At 43.3% G+C, this 19,711-nt stretch overlaps 1 protein-coding gene across 13 annotated transcripts in view; it reads right to left on the bottom strand.

Moving 5' to 3' along the window:
- STS (steroid sulfatase) overlaps nucleotides 1-19,711 on the bottom strand; it is a 175,420-nt gene that overhangs the window by 39,434 nt on the left and 116,275 nt on the right. For 10 of the 13 annotated variants that reach the window (XM_065580737.1, XM_065580738.1, XM_042840860.2 and 7 more), the window contains 4 exons: nucleotides 19,308-19,467; nucleotides 12,346-12,467; nucleotides 11,135-11,217; nucleotides 6,862-9,977 (listed from right to left, as the gene is read on the bottom strand). In XM_065580737.1, the coding sequence (XP_065436809.1) occupies nucleotides 9,603-9,977; nucleotides 11,135-11,217; nucleotides 12,346-12,467; nucleotides 19,308-19,467 (740 nt within the window). In that variant the 3' untranslated portion in view covers nucleotides 6,862-9,602. Of the gene's footprint in view, nucleotides 1-6,861; nucleotides 9,978-11,134; nucleotides 11,218-12,345; nucleotides 12,468-19,307; nucleotides 19,468-19,711 lie in introns of those variants that run through there. The other 3 variants (XM_065580728.1, XM_065580736.1, XM_065580735.1) reach the window with 2 other exon arrangements.

Consider the following 19,711-nt stretch of genomic DNA (forward strand, 5'->3'; position numbering starts at 1 on the left):
GGCACATGATGGCATATATCACATTGGTAGATGTGCAGGTGAACGAGCCCCTGATGGTATGGCTGATGTGATTAGGTCCTATGATGATGTCACTTGAATAGATATGTGGACAGAGTTGGCATTGGGGATAGGTTCCTGGGTTAGTGGTTTTGTTCAGTGATGTGTGGTTGCTGGTGAGTATTTGCTTTAGGGTGGGGGGTTGTCTGTAAGCAAGGACAGGTCTGTCTCCCAAGATCTGTGAGAGTAAAGGATCATCTTTCAGGATAGGTTGTAGATCTCTGATGATGCGCTGGAGAGGTTTTAGTTGGGGGCTGAAGGTGACAGCTAGTGGTGTTCTGTTATTTTCTTTGTTGGGCCTGTCTTGTAGGAGGTGACTTCTGGGTACTCGTCTGGCTCTGTCAATCTGTTTTTTCACTTCAGCAGGTGGGTATTGTAGTTTTAAGAATGCTTGATAGAGATCTTGTAGGTGCTTGTCTCTATCCGAGGGATTGGAGCAAATGCGGTTATATCTTAGAGCTTGGCTGTAGACAATGGATCGTGTGGTGTGTCCTGGATGGAAGCTGGAGGCATGTAGGTAAGTGTAGCGGTCTGTAGGTTTCCGGTATAGGGTGGTATTTATGTGACCATCGCTTATTAGCACAGTAGTGTCCAGGAAATGGACTGCTTGTGTGGATTGATCTAGGCTGAGGTTGATGGTGGGATGGAAATTATTGAAATCATGGTGAAATTCCTCAAGGGCTTCTTTTCCATGGGTCCAGATGATGAAGATGTCATCAATGTAGCGCAAGTAGAGTAGGGGCGTTAGGGGACGAGAGCTAAGGAAGCGTTGTTCTAAGTCAGCCATAAAAATGTTGGCATATTGTGGGGCCATGCGGGTACCCATAGCAGTGCCGCTGACTTGAAGGTATATATTGTCCCCAAATGTGAAATAGTTGTGGGTGAGGACAAAATCACAAAGTTCAGCCACCAGGTTAGCTGTGACATTATCAGGGATACTGTTCCTGTAGCTTGTCTGTGTGATATGTAGATTGTAATGGAAAAAGAACAGGAGTAATAAATTTGTTAGTCTCTAAGGTGCCACAAGTACTCCTGTTCTTTTTGCGGATACAGACTAACACGGCTGCTACTCTGAAACCTGTCATTATGCAAGGCACTGCATTTAGCCGTATGGAGTGGAAATCCATCAACCTCATAAAAAAACTCGTACAGATACAGACAGACATCATCTTCCTTTCCAAATGCAAGCAGATGGACATCATACCAAAAGGACTAAAGGTAAAAAAAGCACTCCCAGCTATCTTCGAGACACCACTGACTTCCTGAGGAAACTACAATCCATCGGTGATCTTCCAGAAAACACCATCCTGGCCACTATGGACGTAGAAGCCCTCTACACCAATATTCCACACAAAGATGGACTACAAGCCACTTTTATTAAAACGCTGGAATTAAACCTCTGTTGCGTATCCACACTGTGCTCATGATGCTGGAGCGCATCCACATTAGCTGCTCTTGCAACAGCAAAGATAGGAGTGCATTGTGGGTAGTTATCCCACTATGCAACTGGGCGTAGGGTGCTTTGGGAAGGATTTGCGATGCCTCATGGGACAGGCACAGTGTTGCATGATGCAGGTTTCCAATCCCATTGTTCCATGGGCATCCTACTACATTGTCAGCTGCTTTCCAGTTGAAGTGTGTGGGGGGGAAGAGTGTGACAGGGAGAGTGTGTGTGTATGGAAGGGGGAGAGAGACAGTATTTTGGGGGGACAGGGAGTGTCTCAGCATGCTGTCTTGTAAGTTTAGACAGCGTCAGGAAGCAACCTGTCCTGACGCAGGGGGAGGGGGAAACCCCGACATCAGCCCCCGCCTCCTGCCCTGGCCTCTCTGCACAGCAATCTCTTTCTCTCTCTTTCTCTCTCTCTCTCACACACACACACACCTGCCTCTGTGTTCAACAGCACGAGCATTCCAGATTAATGGTTTGCTTTGTGTCCCGGAGCAAATCAGCACAGCACTCAATGGCTGTCAGAAACAGTGCTTTGAAAGAGGAGGGGTGCATGTCTCCAGGGCAGCCGAGTTCAAAATAATGAGCAGAATGGTCACTTGAGGCATTATGGGACAGCTCCAGAGACCAATTACAGCACAGAAAGCAATCAGATGTCTACACTGGCATTAGAGCCCTGGAGCCTCTGTGCAAACAGCCTTACGACTCTCGTCGAGGTGGGTTTTTTGCAGCGCTGCAACTGAGGCATTTCTGCGCACAAAGTGGCTTGGCAGTGTGTATACGTCTGCAGTTTGAGCGCAAAAATCTGCTTTACTGCACAGAAATTTGCCAGTCTAGATAAGCCCTAACTTGTTTTAAAAAATTTCTAATGACAGAGATTCCATAGCCTTCCTAGGTAATTTGTTCCAGTGCTTAACTAACTTACAGTTAGGAAGTTTTGCATAATGTCTAACCTAAATCTCCCTGACTGCAATTTAAGCCCATTACTTCTTGTCCTCTCCTCCATGGATAAGGAGAACAATTTATCACCCTCCTCTCTATAAACTTGAAGACTTGAATTTATGTATTTGAAGATGTATTTAGTCTTCTCCAAACTAAACAACCCATTTTTTTTTTCAATCTTTCCTTGTAGGTCATGTTTCTAGACCTCTGTGTTGCTCTCCTCTCAACATTCTCCAAAGTGTTGTGCCCAGAACTGAACACAGTACAGTAACTCCTCACTTAAAGTCGTCCCGGTTAACGCTGTTTTGTTGCTACATTGCAGAACAATTAGGGAACATGCTTGTTTAAAGTTATGCAATGCTCCCTTCTAGTGTCGTTTGACAACTGCCTGCTTTGTCCACTGCTTGCAGGAAGAGCAGCCTGTTGGAGCTAGCTGGTGGGGACTTGGAATCAGGGTTGACTGGCAGCCCTCCTATCAGCTCCCCCTATCACCTCCCCACTCCCCTAAGTTCCCTGTGCAGCAGCTGCCCAGCAGGCTAGCAATTGCTGGCATTCAGCTGTCCTTCCCCCCACTGCCATGTGCTGCTCCTGCCCTCTGCCTTGGAGCTGCTCCCAGAGACTCCTGCTTGCTGTACAGGGGGAGGGGGGAAGTTGGGGGCTACTGTCAGGTTGTCCCCCTCCCCCCTGCTCCTGCACCCCGTTTACCCCATTTCCATAGAGCAGGGGGTACACACGACAGGTTTCAGGATGAAGGGAGCTTCCAGGCAGCAGCTGCGGTCTCAACAAGCTGATCCAAGTAACAAGGCAGTGTACTTAAGACTGGGGTCAGTTACTTAAAGGGGAAATGTGCATCTCTGTCTCTCAGACATATGGTGTGTGTCTCTGTCTCTGTCTGCTATGCTCTCTCCCCTCCCTCCATGCCTGCTGCCTTGTAGAGTGAGGCTACATTAACAACGAGTTAACCCTTGAGGGCTCAGCCAAATGCTAGTTCATCATTTAGCAGTAAGGCATTCCCTGGGAAATATCTCACCCTCTAACTTCACCACCTCAACCCAGCTTCACAATCATCATCGCTGTGTACCAGTATTAAATTGTTTGTTTAAAACTTATACTGTGTGTGTATATATGTACACATATATACACAGTATATATATAGTCTTTTATCTGATGAAAAAAATTTCCCTGGAACCTAACCCCCGCATTTACATTAAATCTTATGGGGAAATTGGATTTGCTTAGCATCGTTTCGCTTAAAGTCGCATTTTTCAGGAACATAACTACAACGTTAAGTGAGGAGTTACTGTACTCCCTTAGAGGCCTTATCAGTGCTAAGCAGATGGAAGAAATGCTTCTTGTGTCTTGCTTACACTGTGGCTAATACATCTGAGAATGAATATTTTTAAGGGCCTTGCCATGGTTGGATGAGTAGGCAAAGATTGACTAGCAAGAAGTTTTACAAGGATGCTCCTTGACCATTGCTCTGAACCTGTAATATCCAATGTCATCTGACCAACCAGATGGCCTTTGAAGGGACAATAATAGTGTGGCCTTTGGTAGTACTATGGCCCATAATGTGTGAAGCAGCATGGGGCACTCTGTGCCAGACAACCTCAGCCTCTCCCATTGAGGTTGTGGGTGTCCCAAGTGAACTGATGAGTAAGAATTCTCAAAGGCATTTCTAAATTGCATCACAAAGTTAAAAGAACAAGGTTTAGAATCAGTATTTTTCACAAAAAGGATCAATCCATTGTTTTTGATGTGTGGTTGTTCTTGTAATGAGAGCTGCTAATAATTTCATTTATATTTTTAAAACTCATAACTTGGGTGTTATTCTCCCTTTATCCTGTGTCTCAGTACTAGAGGCAATGCAGCACCGAGATTAGTAGATTCTTCCCCTCTGTCTATGCAGATTAATATATCTCAGTGAATTGTATTCCCCTTTCTATCAGTCATTTATGTTTTCATGATGCACTGTTTTGATTTTATTGGCATTTTATTTCAGTTTAATTTGCCATGGCAATGCCCTTAAAAATATTCATATTGACACTCACAGTTTTGGTACTGGAAGCAACCTACTATGGGGTAGGGGGAGAGGGCAAGGAAGCTGTAAATGTGCTGGTTTAATTTATTGTCTAGTAAAAAATACGAAGTTGATCTAGTTCATCCTAGATAAGTCAGTAAACATTTCTACTAAACACAAAAATGAAGCTTACGTTTCCCCTCCTTTCTCTTTTTGTCTAAAAGTAGCAGTTTGCTTTGTATTAGTAAAACTCTGATTTGTAATAGAGAAGCTGAACTGTTGCTAGTGCAATCAGCTTGACATTTATCAACAGATTTTTACTTATAGTGCAAAAAAACCCATTAGGATTGTTATTTCTTTGTAATATATACTGTGCTGTGTTGTATTCCTTGTTTACAAGGCATGCAGGAATTTACTGCACAGCATGTGCAGTGTATTTCCCACTTATAGTAATGGAATGATGGTCACAATGAGAGGAGAACAGGCCTCTGAGTTTGCAACATGCAACAGTACCATGCGACTAGAAATACACTCTTTATTTGATGAATACTCTCCTTATAATTATGTTGTCATAGTGATGCATTTTTAATAGCACTAATTCTTATGCCAGTAAAGTTCCAGAGCAGCAGCTCTTGACATTTTTTACAGTATTCCTTTATGTAAATTGTAACTTTAACAGAGAAGAGCAATCCACAGTACAAAAGTACCAGTCTGTTAGCATCAGCAGAACGATAGCATTTGATCAAGTTAAATTAGGCCAGAGCATATTCTGACATATACAGTGACCAGAACATTATACAAAACCTTAGATGGTTTAGTCTTTAAAAGCAGAAATTACATTGTCATTGATTATGATCTTTTAAAGTGTAAATGTTTAATGATTTAGGATCCTGAGCACTTAAGATGACATCTAATTAGGCAAAAAGACAGGTTAAATACCTGGAATTAGAATTTTTCAAATGTGTAGCTTCAGAACATTAATACCTGTGGGCAGAGCCCTCCAGCATCACTGAGATTCAGGAGCTTCTACAAAAGCCCTTTGTAGTACTGAATGTTCAGAGCCAAGTTTATAATGGACCGTGTGTTCCCCAGCCCTCAGCCACCTCAGTTCTTCTATTAAACCTCAGAGTCCTAGAGTGCAATAGGGATGGTCAGCAGTTAGCATGAATATGTTGACAGCCAACACTGTCAACGAACCACAGTTACTGCAAATCAGCCTTTCTTCTTAAAGATGATCTCTGCATATTCCCATTTGGTAGAGTCTAGTTACCATTACAAACCCCAAGAAGGTGGGCTGAGGAGTTCTAATTAAACAAGGATTGCTGTACTGCCCTCCCAAAGTGAGCATCAGACCTAGATGCCACATCGAGAAAGGTGCTATGTAAATGTGTGATCAGAACTGGTAGCAGCCCTGCAGCTTTCTAAGATGGAAACAGTATGAAGGAAGGCCATTGATTCTATCAGAACCCTAGCAAAGAGATGATCAGATTTTCAGTTAAAGCATAACATGTCTCAATGCATAATCTGATCCACCTTGACAGGCACTGCATGGAAATTACATTCCTCTTACATTGGCTCCCAAAGCCTACAAAACACTTTAACTCCTAATGCCTTAGTCTTATCTAAATAAGAACAAACAATAATTTAAAAAGAAATATAAAAGAATCCAAACACAATTTTCTCCCTGGGGTGAGGACAGGAAAAAAGAAGAGAACCACATATGGCAGATTCTAGTCAAATCATGTAACACACTAGTAAGAGCCACTCCGATACCACAGTAGTGGGCTCAGTATAAGAACCTCAATATAAAATAGCACAATAGACTAGCAATACTCTAGATAGGATATGGAACCTAGCATCTCTTGGTTGACAATGGGGTTTTAAAAAGAAAACACAGCCAAATGGCTTGGTTTTGGTGGACCTCAGAAACAGATTTGTAAAAGGATGCAGAACAGCTTTGTCCTGGTGAAATACAGTGAAGGGAAGATCAGCCATCAAAGTATGCAGCTCATTCATAGGCTCTCTGACTCTACTCTGTATTATTTGGAGATCAATCCAATTAACCATCTGGGTGTTGAGGATACATATATCCTAAATATCCATTTGGATGTCAGTCTGAAAAAGGCTACTGTACTAAGGATTCAGTCTTTTGTTGCAGTGCATTTAGTTTATTTAAGAAAATAAATCAAATGATTTATCTTTATTTTCCTTTTGTCCAGATAAGTACTACATGTCTCCCTCCTTCTGGTAAAACCTAGATCTGCAGTAATTCAAGCATCTTCCACAACTGCAGCTGGCTAGAGGGAAGACGGTGGAGATTCATACAGGGCTCTTTTGTATTAGCATTGGTTTCCTAAGCATCTCTGTATGTACAAAAAAGATCTGGTTGTTATCCTTTTCTTGGAAATTCTTTTCAAATAAAGCTTGACCACCTCCATTCTGGTGTGCAGGCACTATACATAGTCATGTGGGGCTTGCAACCCTTTAATTAAATTTAAATTAGCCAGAGATGTGAGTGCATACACAGGATATTTTGCATGCTGGCATTCTGGAACCTTAAATGCTCAATCCTTACAAAACTTTTACTCTTGGACAAATGAAGCTGGAAGCTCTTCCTTTTGGACAAATGCAATCCCTAGCAGGACCAGCCATTACAGACACTGCAGAGTTTATGAGGCCGAAGCATATTTTCTAAAGAGTACATAAAATACAAAGACAAGAAAGAAATTAATACTTTGATACTTGCATACATTTCATTTTTGTTATGCAGGCTTGGGTTTGTGCCCACATGCAAACCACAATGCAAGAAGGAACAGAGAGTCCTGTGGCACCTTTAAGACTAACAGATGTATTGGAGCATAAGCTTTCGTGGGTGAATACCCACTTTGTCAGATGCATGTAATGGAAATTTCCAGAGGCAGGTATAAATATGCAGGCAAGAATCAGTCTGGAGATAACGAGGGTTAGTTCAATCAAGGAGAGTGAGGTGCTCTGCTAGCAGTTGAGGTGTGAACACCAAGGGAGGAGAAACTGCTTCTGTAATTGGCTAGCCATTCACAGTCGTTGTTTAATCCTGATCTGATGGTGTCAAATTTGCAAATGAATTGAAGCTCAGCAGTTTCTCTTTGGAGGCTGGTCCTGAAGTTTTTTTGCTGTAAGATGGCTACCTTTACATCTGCTATTGTGTGGCCAGGGAGGTTGAAGTGTTCTCCTACAGGTTTTTGTATATTGCCATTCCTGATATCTGACTTGTGTCCATTTATCCTTTTACGTAGTGACTGTCCAGTTTGGCCAATGTACATAGCAGAGGGGCATTGCTGGCACATTGGTGGATGTGCAGGTGAATGAACCGGTAATGTTGTAGCTGATCTGGTTAGGTCCTGTGATGGTGTTGCTGGTGTAGATATGTGGGCAGAGTTGGCATTGAGGTTTGTTGCATGGATTGGTTCCTGAGTTAGAGTTAGTCTTAAAAGTGCCACAGGACTCTGTTGCTTTTTACAGATCCAGACTAACACAGCTACCCCTCTGATACTTGAATGCAAGAAGGTTAAGTGAGTATGATAGGATAGCATTTTATAGTTTTCTAGGCCTTTTTTAAGGATACCCATGAATTAATTCTCCCCTTCTTTTTTAGAATCCAGTAAACCTTTTAAATGTATTCTTTTCAAGTGTATCCCCAGCTAAAGTTCTTCTCACCAGCTATTGACTTCCCATTCTCCTGGTGACTTCTATCTAACTTCCATTGTTTCTGGAATCACCTTGTTCCATTTACATTGGAGACACTGGCAAAACAACATTCCTTTGTTTATCAAGTCTGCTCCCACAACATATTATAGGAACATTTTTCCAGCACACATGCATCACTCTTTACACACCATCTGTACATACATCACACAATGATATTCATGAGCAGCACATCATCAGTTTTTATATGATACTTTACTTATAGTACAACAATTGTATATACAATCAGCTGATTCAACTGCTTATTTTTGGGGTTCAGATCCCCTCTTTTCCCCTTGGGATGTCTGGACTCTGATTGTCACAAATGGTAATAATAAAATTCAGAATTGCATATGAAACTAGTGGTCAAAATGCCAATAAGAGCAGTTGGGAGCAGTTAAAGAGCAATAATTAATAATATACTGTATTTTGAACATATCAGGAACTTTTTACAATATCACTGCCACAGAGAGCTATTGAGAAATCAGAAGTGAGGAAAATACTATATTGTGCCAGGTGAGTGCCCATAGGAATGCTGATTACATCAGCTGAGTACTAGAGCAACAAGCTTGAGAAGTACATAGAGTCTCTTTCTATACAACAGTAACATGTTGGAGTGAGATAAGCAATGTGAAGGACCTTTTACTGGCTTGAGCAAAGATCTTTACGGATGCTGCTCTATTGTCTCCAAAGAAAAGGCATTTATGAAGAGCTGGGATTGGAAAAGAGTGGTGTCAATGACAACTGAACACTCTCCAGAGAAACTGACACAAAAGGGAGAGAAGAAGAATGTTTAGCTACCACCTGCTTGTGCTCCCAGAATTATACTCTGCATGATTGTCAAGCTGCTACTATACTTCCATACAAAAGTGACATCAAGCAAACTTTATGGCCAGATTCGGCCTAGCTCTGTTTTGCTACGCAGCATGGAGGGAGGATGCAAACAGAATTCTTGCCACCCTTGTATGGCACATCTTAGTACTGAAAAATTGCAGTCCATGAATTCTGGGAATAAGAGGGACTGCTCTATTCTAGTCATTATAGAGGTTAGGAAGATAAGGGTCCATTGCTCCAACCCTCTCCACTCACCCCTCTTCCCCAAGAGACACAAAAGCTGACTAGCTGCTCAGGAGAAGGAGCGAGAACTCCACCCCACAAAGATGCATGGTGTGACTCGGTGGTGCCTAGGACAGCCCTCACTGGAAATGCCAAGGTCAGGGCAGGCTGCAAAAGGGAGAGCAGATACTCGCAAGATTGGTGCGTAACACTGAAGTTAAACTCCCCAACCAGTCACAAACAGTACTTCTGATCCCCACACTGGTCATCAAGAAAAGAAAAGAAATCACCCAGCCCCTTTATTGCATTCCACTTCTCTGGCTCCCAATCAGCACCTAGGTCCAGTAGAGTGAAAAGTTATTTTAAAACTCTGCTCACTATACAAAATGTTTTTCTGACCCCAAAGGGCCAGCCACCTTGCCCGGTCAATATTAGGTTGGATCTTATCCAAAATACCACACTGCCAGCCAATCCTTTAGTGTCTAAAACTAAAGGTTTATTACAAAGAAAGAACAAGAAGAGGGTTGTTAAATGGTAATGCAACCACATACATACAAAGACTTCATAGTCCATATACCAGGTTCTTAACAGTATTGGTGAGTTTTGTGGCTTGAAAGTCCCTCTGGAATACATCCACAGCTTGGATGGGTCATTCAGTCCTTTATACAGAGCTTCAGTTTGTAGCGAAGTTCCTCCAGAGGCAAGAAGCAGGACTGAAGACAAGAAGTAGGACTGAAGACAAAATGGAGAAGATGCAGCTGCCTTTTATAGGGTTTTGCCATGCACTATGTATTTTCTTTGTTCCAAACACAAGCTACCCAGCACATAGCCTGGAAGCCTAGGGTTGCCAGGTGTCCAGTTTTTGACTGGAATACCCAGTCAAAAAGGGACCCTGGTGGCTCCAGTCAGCACCGCTGACTGCACCATTAAAAGTCCGGTTGGCGTGGGGCTGACAGGCTCCCTACCTGGCTCCCCAGAAGTGGCGACACATCCCTGCGGCCCCTAGGCAGAGGGATGGCCAGGGGGGCTCTGTGTGCTGCCCCCACCCTGAGCGCCAGCTCTGCAGCTCCCATTGGCTGCCTAGGAGCCGAGGGACATGCCGGCCACTTTCGGGAGCCATCTGAGGGTAAGCACCACCCGCAGCCTGCATCCCCTCCCGCATCCTAACCCCCTGCCCCAGCCCTGAACTCCCTCCCTCACCCAAACTCCCACCCAGAGCCCACACCCCACACCTGCTCCTGGCCCCATCCTAGAGCCCACACCCCCAAATAGAATCCTCACCCCCTCTTACACCCCAACTCCCTGTCCCAGCCTGGTGAAAATGAGCGAGTGAGTGAGAGTGGGGAACAGCAAGCGAGAGAGTGGGGGCGAGGCTCAGAGAAGGGGTGGGGCAGAGGTGGGGCCTTGGGGAAAGGGCGGGGAAGGGGTGGAGCAAGGGTATTCAGTTTTGTGCAATTAGGAAGTTGGCAACCCTATGGAAGCCTTAGTGTTCTGTCCATAGGCATGCCCCTGCATGCCTTGCTGAGTCATAAGGTGTAGCCCTGACCCTTTCAATTTGTTCGCTGTACAGCTGATGTCCCTTGATGGGCCATAAAGCAAGCTTGGCAGTGCTGCCGCCAGTCTGTCTGGGGGTGTCGCCCAGATGCACAGCACAAGTTTGTAAATACAGATATACCTTATATATCTATAACTCATAATACAAAGGTGATACAAACATATTAAAAAGATTATCAGACTTGGCAAATTATAAAATTTTTGCAGATATCCCACACGAGATATCTGGCATGATTCATTACAAATTTATAATATTGGTATCAGCAATATCATAAAGTGTCCCACATATTCCATACAGCGTCACATGTGGTAGTGAGAAAACAACCTCTACAGACCTGGGAATTCTGAGAAACACACTGCGTCCCCTGCTCCCCGTAGGGTAGTGCAGTTATACCCTGCCCTGGATGCGGTGCTGTACCTAGATGGTATAATCACATCTTCATGTTGCATGATTATGCATTACAACACTCTTTCATTCCATGATCGTGTACTTGTTCTCAAATACAACACTTCATGCATTTCTTTCCTAAAGCCTTACTTACATGTGTAGCATCTTGATATCTGTTTTTAATTGCATCAATCCTGTCATCTTCCAGGATTTTCATCCCCATATGCAATCCAAGGTGATTATGAAAAGTTTGGGATAAGATGTATAGATGATTATTCATACCAAACCTCCAAATTATTTGAGGTTTACGAATCAGAGTCTTAAATACACCTCTCCTGACATGCTAACAAACCTGCTGAAAAGCATTGAAATTGACAGCATGCATGGTGATGCCCAGTGCAAAAGGTTTGTGTCATGTCAACATTCTGAAGCCTTTTTATAATTGTCACCATGAGTGTCAACTGATCTGGGACAAGCACTGCATATTGTCACCTAAATGAGAAAGCGACTCCTTCAGCACAGGGATTTTTATAGGAAGGGCAACAGGTTGGTGTTAGTACGGCATCTGCCACCATGAAAACTTAGCTGATAAAAAGAACTAGATCAGTGAGCAATGTTTAGTTCCTTGGCCTTCAAAGCACAATTATAGTGTTCATAAAAGCATGAAAAGTCTAATAATTCACTTCGGATTTGTGACTTTTTCCCAGTGGTTCCTTTATACTTTGCTGCTTTCAATAGTAAAAATTGTCCAGTTGGCATAATACCCACTAAGATGTCCAGCAAACATTCTTATTAGCTGTAAATTTTATTTAAAAAATAATATCTGGCCCTGACTCAAATGTAACATCATGAATCAGAAACTCTGCTCTAAACAAATAAAAATTTAGAAAATATATTCAGTCACTGTAGGTCTCAGCACTGTGTTGATATAAAACTTTGTTATGCAGCATCAAATTAATGTCAAATAATAAATTGGCTGTGTAGCTAGATGTGTTTTCTGGATAAAAAAAGGAGAAAGGTATAAAAAAGATGAAGAAAAACCCCCAGTACTTTAAGCAATTTTTTGTAACCATAGCCTGAGGCTTTTTTCTGATTCTTTTCAAGTTGCAATAAAAATTATATGAAATATTTAATATGTGAACAGGCAAGTTTACTTACTGTTTCCTGGATGCCAGCGCACTGCATTTAAATATGCATTACAGTAATGGAAGAGAAATTCATGCTTGGATCGGAGAATTTTCCCTTGAAGCAAGGGCATCAGATCATGTCCATCAATAATTCTGAATAAGAAAGCATTTCAAAGTCAGGGAGAATAACCCAAGCCTTTCCTGGCTGAGAAAAAACTAACTATGCATTTCCATTTCTTAATAGTGCAAGTGCCATTCCACCATGAAGGCTGAAGTGTTAGAGCTAGCCTTATTTTCATGACTTGAAGGGACACAACAAATTGGTGAATTTGGAGCAAACCCTGCTGACATTTTTTCTCCTTGAGTTCTACATTATTCACAGGCACGTTAATATTGCCTTTTGCTTTTTGTGGCTAGTTGGCTTTCCCACCCCATTCTCTCTATTTTTGGTCTGGAAATAGTTGAGCTGTATGTGAGTAAATTTCTGGAACACAGGCCTCTAGATACACAAACATGTATAGCCCTTAATGCTGCTTAAAAAAGTAGATTTGCTGTGGTAGCTTTGGGACAGGTAAGTGAAATCTTCATCACATGCCATTGACTCTGCCCAATGTCCCTAGCTTTTATGGCTAGGGACGTTCATTAAAGTAACCTCCAGGGCACTACCTGAATGTATTCTATATGCTGAACTAAATATGAATGCAATGATTCCAAAGTTGAAATGAATTATTTTCAGAATACACGTTAAGGGATGAACTGCATGGTCACCAAATAGAAATAGTTCTCTAACAGCTGCTGGACATATCTGATCATGCTTTGAAGGAATCCATCCATTTAGATGGGAAAGGAGTTATATAATCAGCAAAACATGACAGTTTCAATTCATTAAGCTATCAAGTTGCTAAGAATGAACTGACAGGAAAAAAATAATCACAATACATGGTTTTGGCATTGTGTGAATAACAAGTTTTACAACAGTTTTTAAAAGAGATTAATTCACGCACATACATAGATCAGCAAGGGTATTATTCTTTCAGCTTTTTGAAGGACATCCTGTAAAAACAGTTTTTAAAACAGTTGAACTTTTAAGCTTCTATGTAAATTTTAATTATGTAATTCCCTGTTATTACAACCAATGCTTGAAAAAATTGCCAGGTAATTACTAGCTGGAAAATTAAACCTACTGGCCAGAAACTGAAGAGAAAAGTTTGGAAATCATGGACCACCACCATGGTGAGCTCAGTACTCACTCCTAGCTAATGAGGAGGGAGAAGATACTGAGGCTTCTACCACAATGTTGTCCCTGGCCTCCACTTAGGGTTCCATTTTTGATATCACTCCCTGACTAGGAAGTGTCTGATAAAATTAGAAACTCCTTTCCTACCCCTTAGGGTCCTCCGGTCTGATTCATGGAATGAGAGTCACGCAATAGCTCGTTGAGATAGGAGCAGAGATAGGCTGGAACAGGGGCTGACTATCATAGAAACAGACACAAGTTGCAGGACCTTTTCATACCCCTTCATGACAGAAGTTTTGCCAATATAAATGCTAGTGTAAACATCAGGGCCGGCTCTGGCTTTTTTGCCGCCCCAGGCAAAAAAGCCTCCCGCCGCGCCCTCCGCCCCAGCGCGGCAGGGGAGGGCGCCGAACCCGGCCACGGGCCGCTCTCCCTGACCGGCCGGAGTGCAGGGGGGAGGGCGGCGAGCCCGCGTGGCTCCGCTGGCGGCCGGAGCCCTGGGAGGAGGGCGGAGATCCCGGCCGGGGCTCCGCTTTCCCCGGTGGCCAGAGCGCCGGGGGGGAGGGCGGAGAGCCCAGCGGGGGCTCCGCTCTCCACGGCGACTGGAGCCGGAGTGCCGCGCCGCGCCGCCCCCCTCCAGGTGCCGCCCCAAGCACAAGCTTGGTGGGCTGGTGCCTGGAGCCGGCTCTAGTAAACATGGTCTCAGAGGGAACCCAGGAATGACTCATCAAATGTAGGCAGACTCAGAGGTAACTCATTGCACGTGGGTGAAAATCTCCTTATTCGGTTCCTTTTCTATTTTTTGGCTGCTGCAAGGATGAGGATAGGAGAAGAAGGTGCCTCTGCTACCCTCCCCCTCCAGCCTCTTTACTAAGGACGTGTGTTTCTTTTCTACTTAAACCCTTTTCTACTTAATCCCCCAGGGCCTGCTATCTTTCCCCTCCTAGAACCTCATTTTTGGGTCTTCCTCTCTGACGTGTATCTTCCCCCAGATCTAAACCTATTTGTTGGCTGGAGAGAGTTCAGAGGATTGCTGCTGAGTGATCCAGCCGCTGGGGTGCTTCATGCTTCACAATAACCTGTTTTGAGCTATTGTGGAGCAGTAATTATGGCATGTAGTTCTTTCCACTTCTCTTCACCTAGAAGGACTGTGGTGGCAACAAAGCAATTTGATGGCAGAGGTTAAAGCAGAGAAACTGGTGGGTGTGTGTGGGGTGGGGGGGGGGCATCACAGGAAAAGAGGAAAAACAAAAACAAAAAAAACATTCCTAGGGGCTTAGTGTCCACTCAGAGAGCATGAGATCTATGTCCATAAAATCTGCACACATCAAGACCACCAAGGATCTGACAGAGTGATTGTTTGTAATGGATGTCCCGGGGCAAGAATGTAATTTTTCATATCCTAAACCTGTCTTGTCTGTTTCTACAAGCATTCAATAAATCATCAGCAGCAGAGTGTCTCTTCACTGCAGCTGTGAAGAAATACCAGTCTGGCGTATCAGCTGGTGCTCATTTTTGCCATGTAAAATTAAAAAGTGACCCTGCTTTATTGAACTCAAAGTAGCTTGAATATTCTAACAACATATGATGAACTAATTCTGCAGCTATCTAATTTGAGTTTTAATGGACAGTTAAAAATAGTCACTTCATAAAGTAGTTCTGGATGCCAGTTGTGATGTTCCTTCCTATTTTTCCCATGGAAAAAAAATTACTTTTTTTTTCACTTTGAAAGTCATAATTAATTTTGAACATCATTTCACTGAGAGTGTCAGATAAACTGTATAAATGAATACTAATAAACTCCAACAATCTCAGATGGCTAAGATGTTTTGGGCTGCATGACTGTGCAGGTGCATACGGGGAAATATGCCCCTTCAGAAAGCTAGCTTGGCCTTGAGTTTAGCCACACAGGAGTTGAGGTGCTACAAGTCAACTAGCCTGGGCAGGTAGGGGAGAATAACGGGGGAAAGGTGGGGAATGGATAGAGATTTTAATCTGCCCCATCAACACACCAGCCAACAGAACTCATAACAGAGCTCATATGGCATGTTGTCAGAGTATTAATTTATTTGTGCTATAGGCCAGCAGCAAATTACCTTCCCTGAGGAGCAAAGGGAGAGCAGGGAGGGAATTGTGACTCCCTGAACCACATTTCCTTCTCTGGGAATGTCTTGAGATAATACAGCAACATGCTTCTCCTTAGTAAAGGCCATGCCCTAGTGACACAATCTAGCCCAGAACTTCAGTACAGCAGACATTCACACTTGATCTTGGGAACCAAATTTTGCAGCTTCCAAAAAATGTTTCTCATTTTGCTCTGGAATTCTGCAGGAGGATATTTGCACTGATTAGGTTCATGGCAATGAATGATCTGAGAAATGGCTATCAATTTATTATGCGTGATTTCAATAAGCAAAGGTTCATTTTAAGAGTCCAAGAAGAAAATATGGGGTCAGACCCTGGCCCCTTTAGAATCACAGGCAAAACTCCCACTGATTTCAACCAGGATAGGATTTCCTGAAGTTTAAAACAATTTATATATTTGGATCCAGATTCTGCCACTCTCATTCATTCTTATTCTTAGAAGCGTCCCATTTGGCCTAATAATAAGTAATCATAAGTTCTGCTTGATGTATTAACTCTGAATTACTTTGTCTTATTTTGCTTTATTTTTTTACAGGGGTCGGCAACGTTCGGCACGCGGCTCGCCAGGGTAAGCACCCTGGCGGGCCGGGACAGTTTTATTTACCTGCTGACGCGGCAGGTTTGGCCGATCGCGGCCCCCCACTGGCCGCGGTTTGCCGTCCCGGGCCAATGAGGGCGGTGGGAAGCGGCGCGGGCGAGCGATGTGCTGGCTGCGGCTTCTCGCCGCCCCCATTGGCCCAGGGTGCTTACCCTGGCGAGCCGTGTGCCGAACGTTGCCGACCCCTGTTTTATTATTTGTATTTATTATTTTGCGTAGGACCTCCAAGGAGGAACAGAAGGAAAGCTGCACTGAGTTTAGTTAAGCAGGTGCACATTTTCATTTTACATGACCAAATTAAACACCAGAAGACAGACCAGTATTTCTCCAGAACTTCAAAAAAAGAGCCTCTTCACTGCTGATGATTTACTGAGTATATTTAGGAAAGGACACAACAGCTTTGGAACTGTATATTAGCTCCTATGAACTGATCAAAAGAAAGGCAGGGACACAAACTAATTAAACCTACCTCTCGTATCCAAGAAGGGAAATTAGAACATACTGTTTTCAACATTACGGAGAAGTTGGATGAGCAAAATATTTAGCAGCCTTGAAGTCTAATGTGCCCTAGAAGTGACAGCCAGGGTATTAGTTCTTTCATCCCTTGACCAAGGATAGCATTAGTGACAACTGGGTCACAGAGAACTTACAGGATGGTGGGAGACTTTCACGTAAGATATTTTAATTTCTGTTTTCATCTTTCACAATACCTTTTGTCACAGTTATTGGGTGAGCTAAGACTTAGGACACTTTCTATCTCTCTCAAGTGACAGGCTTTGCTTCCTGCACCTCACTCTGGGTGGAACTACATGGTCCAATAACCCTTAGACTGGATCTCTGGCCTGCAGCCTCCCTGTCTTCCAAAGGTGTTAACCTGACAGGCCCAACTGAATTTGGCATCCGTAAGCCTTTTCCAGCAGGAGCCTGAGACAGTGGCTGATTAATGACTTGAAAACAGCTTCTTCAAAACAAAGTATTATTTATTCTTTCACCCATAGGTACATAGCACACTGAGTGAAGGGTAAAAATAGTGAAGGTCTATATATATTGTGACAGACCAAGACCAGTGGGGTACAGGAGTCTGGTAGAGGGCAAATATACTGGTCACTGGATGAGTAGTTTTCTGTTCCCTGAGTGACCAGAGCAGGGCTGCACTAGAGTAATCAGGAACCTGCTAGAAGCAGTTAAGGCAGGCAGGCTAATTAGGACACCTGGAGCCAATTAAGAAGAAACTGCTAGAATCAATTAAGGCAGGCTAATCAGGGCACCTGGGTTTTAAAAGGAGCTCACTTCAGTTTGTGGTGTGAGTGTGAGGAGCTGAGAGTGAGAGGTGCAAGGAGCTGAGAGTGAGAGGGTGTGCTGCTGGAGGACTGAGGAGTACAAGCGTTATCAGACACCAGGAGGAAGGTCCTGTGGTGAGAATAAGGAAGGTGTTTGGAGGAGGCCATGGGGAAGTAGCTCAGGGAGTTGTAGCTGTTATGTAGCTGTTACAGGAGGCACTATAGACAGCTGCAATCCACAAGGCCCTGGGCTGGAACCTGGAGTAGAGGGTGGGCCTGGGTTCTCCCCAAACCTCCCAATTGACCTGGACTGTGGGTTCTTCCAGAGGGGAAGGTCTCTGGGCTGTTCCCCAACCCACATGGTGAATTTCTGAGGCAAGAAAATCTGCCAATAAGCGCAGGACCCACCAAGATAGAGGAGGAACTTTGTCTGTCTCTCTCTATATATATATTTTCCCTTATCTAACTTTTAATTTTTCTTTCTTGGTGTAAATTCTTCTCATCCCACCTAACCCCTATCTCTGGCTGGGAGATGCAGACTGTCATGATTGCAACATATTTTCTTCATCTCTGTGTCTCCTTGCGTGCCTTTCAGCTCTCATTGACGCTCTCTGGGCAGCCACCCTTAGCTCACCCAACCCCCCTCCCTTTTCAAGGCCTGGGTTCCTGTAAACTTTAGCATCCCCGCTTTGATCCTCAGCTTATCCTTGGAAAAGTAAACCATTTTTAGCCTGAGTGGAGACAGGTAAGAGGTATTCTCCAATAAGCTTTTCCAACAACTTCCCGCAGTTGAGTTGGCTGGGAATGGTGAACCGCGACCACTGGGAGCTGCGAGCAGCCGTACCTGCAGACGCTGAGGTAAACAAAGCATCTCGCAGCCCACCAGGGGCTTACCCTGAACAAGCCACGGACCAAGTTTGGGAACCTCTGCCTTAGAGGAAGATTCTACCTCTGTTACTGGTGTAAAGACAGAGTAACTCCATAAAAATCAATGCATTACAGTGACTTAACTCAGATCACAATGTGCTCCATAGCAGTGACCTTCATATATTTGCAATACTCTGCATAAGGGCTTTTCCTTTTATCTGGTCTAAAAATTCTGCTGATCCATTTAATTTCTTTGAATGCCCCATTGGTCTCACCCTATAAAACTGCAGGAAGAGGACTGTTTCTTACAGAGCTACTCATTATTTTGTACAATTTTTTGAAATGTTTTATGAAGGATAAGGGAGGTGAGGGTTTAAAGGCAAAGAGTAGGAGGATGATCTAGAACATGGAACCTGATCCTGCACTCATTGAACAATGCCTAGCTCTTCTACAGAACTGTCCATCCATAGATTTCAAAGCACTTTACAAAGGAGGTCACACTACCTCCATGGACAAAGCACCCATGGATATCAGTGGTGCAGGATTAGTCTATAGGGTTGTTGAGAGGCTGGAACTAGAATTCACCAAGGGATCACCCAAGAGGAGATGGAAATTAATTATATGAACTAGTTCAGAAAAGGCAGTCCAAAAGATTTTGTCTTCATGCACAACATGGCTACAAAATATACCACAACAGTGCTATGAAAAAGACATTTTACTATTGTAAACAATGGTAAAATAACGAAATTTCAAATCCAGACTTTTTCCATGCTTCTCTCCCACTAAATACAGACATAAAAGCTAGCAAAGAGAAGAAAGGGTCCATGAAAAATACTGTGTGGAATACAAGAAAATGTATACCATACCTGTCTTTGGGTAATGGTATCCCTGCAAGTTTAACAACTGTAGGGAATATATCCATGTTACTTGTAGGCTCATCAATATGGACACCCGCCTGTACCACTCCTGGCCAGTGAAGAAGACCTGGCACACGAATACCTCCTTCCCAGTTTGTAGCCTTTCCACCTGAAAGAGTGAACATGGCTTTTAGCAGAAATTTTTCCTTCAGAAATGCCATTTAAACACCATTATTTAGTTTCCTCTTTACATTTTATTTGCACTAAATGTACTATTCCTTTACTTAGCTGATTTTTTTCCCATATATATTTTTTCATTCATTTCTGGTTCCAAAATTTCAGCCTAAAACAGATTCTTTGGGAGAGTTTTTAGCTCACTGATATTAGGAGCCAAGAATTAATATATATATATA

Source organism: Chrysemys picta, chromosome 1 (assembly GCF_011386835.1).
Source record: "Chrysemys picta bellii isolate R12L10 chromosome 1, ASM1138683v2, whole genome shotgun sequence".
NCBI classification, from domain to species: domain Eukaryota; kingdom Metazoa; phylum Chordata; order Testudines; family Emydidae; genus Chrysemys; species Chrysemys picta.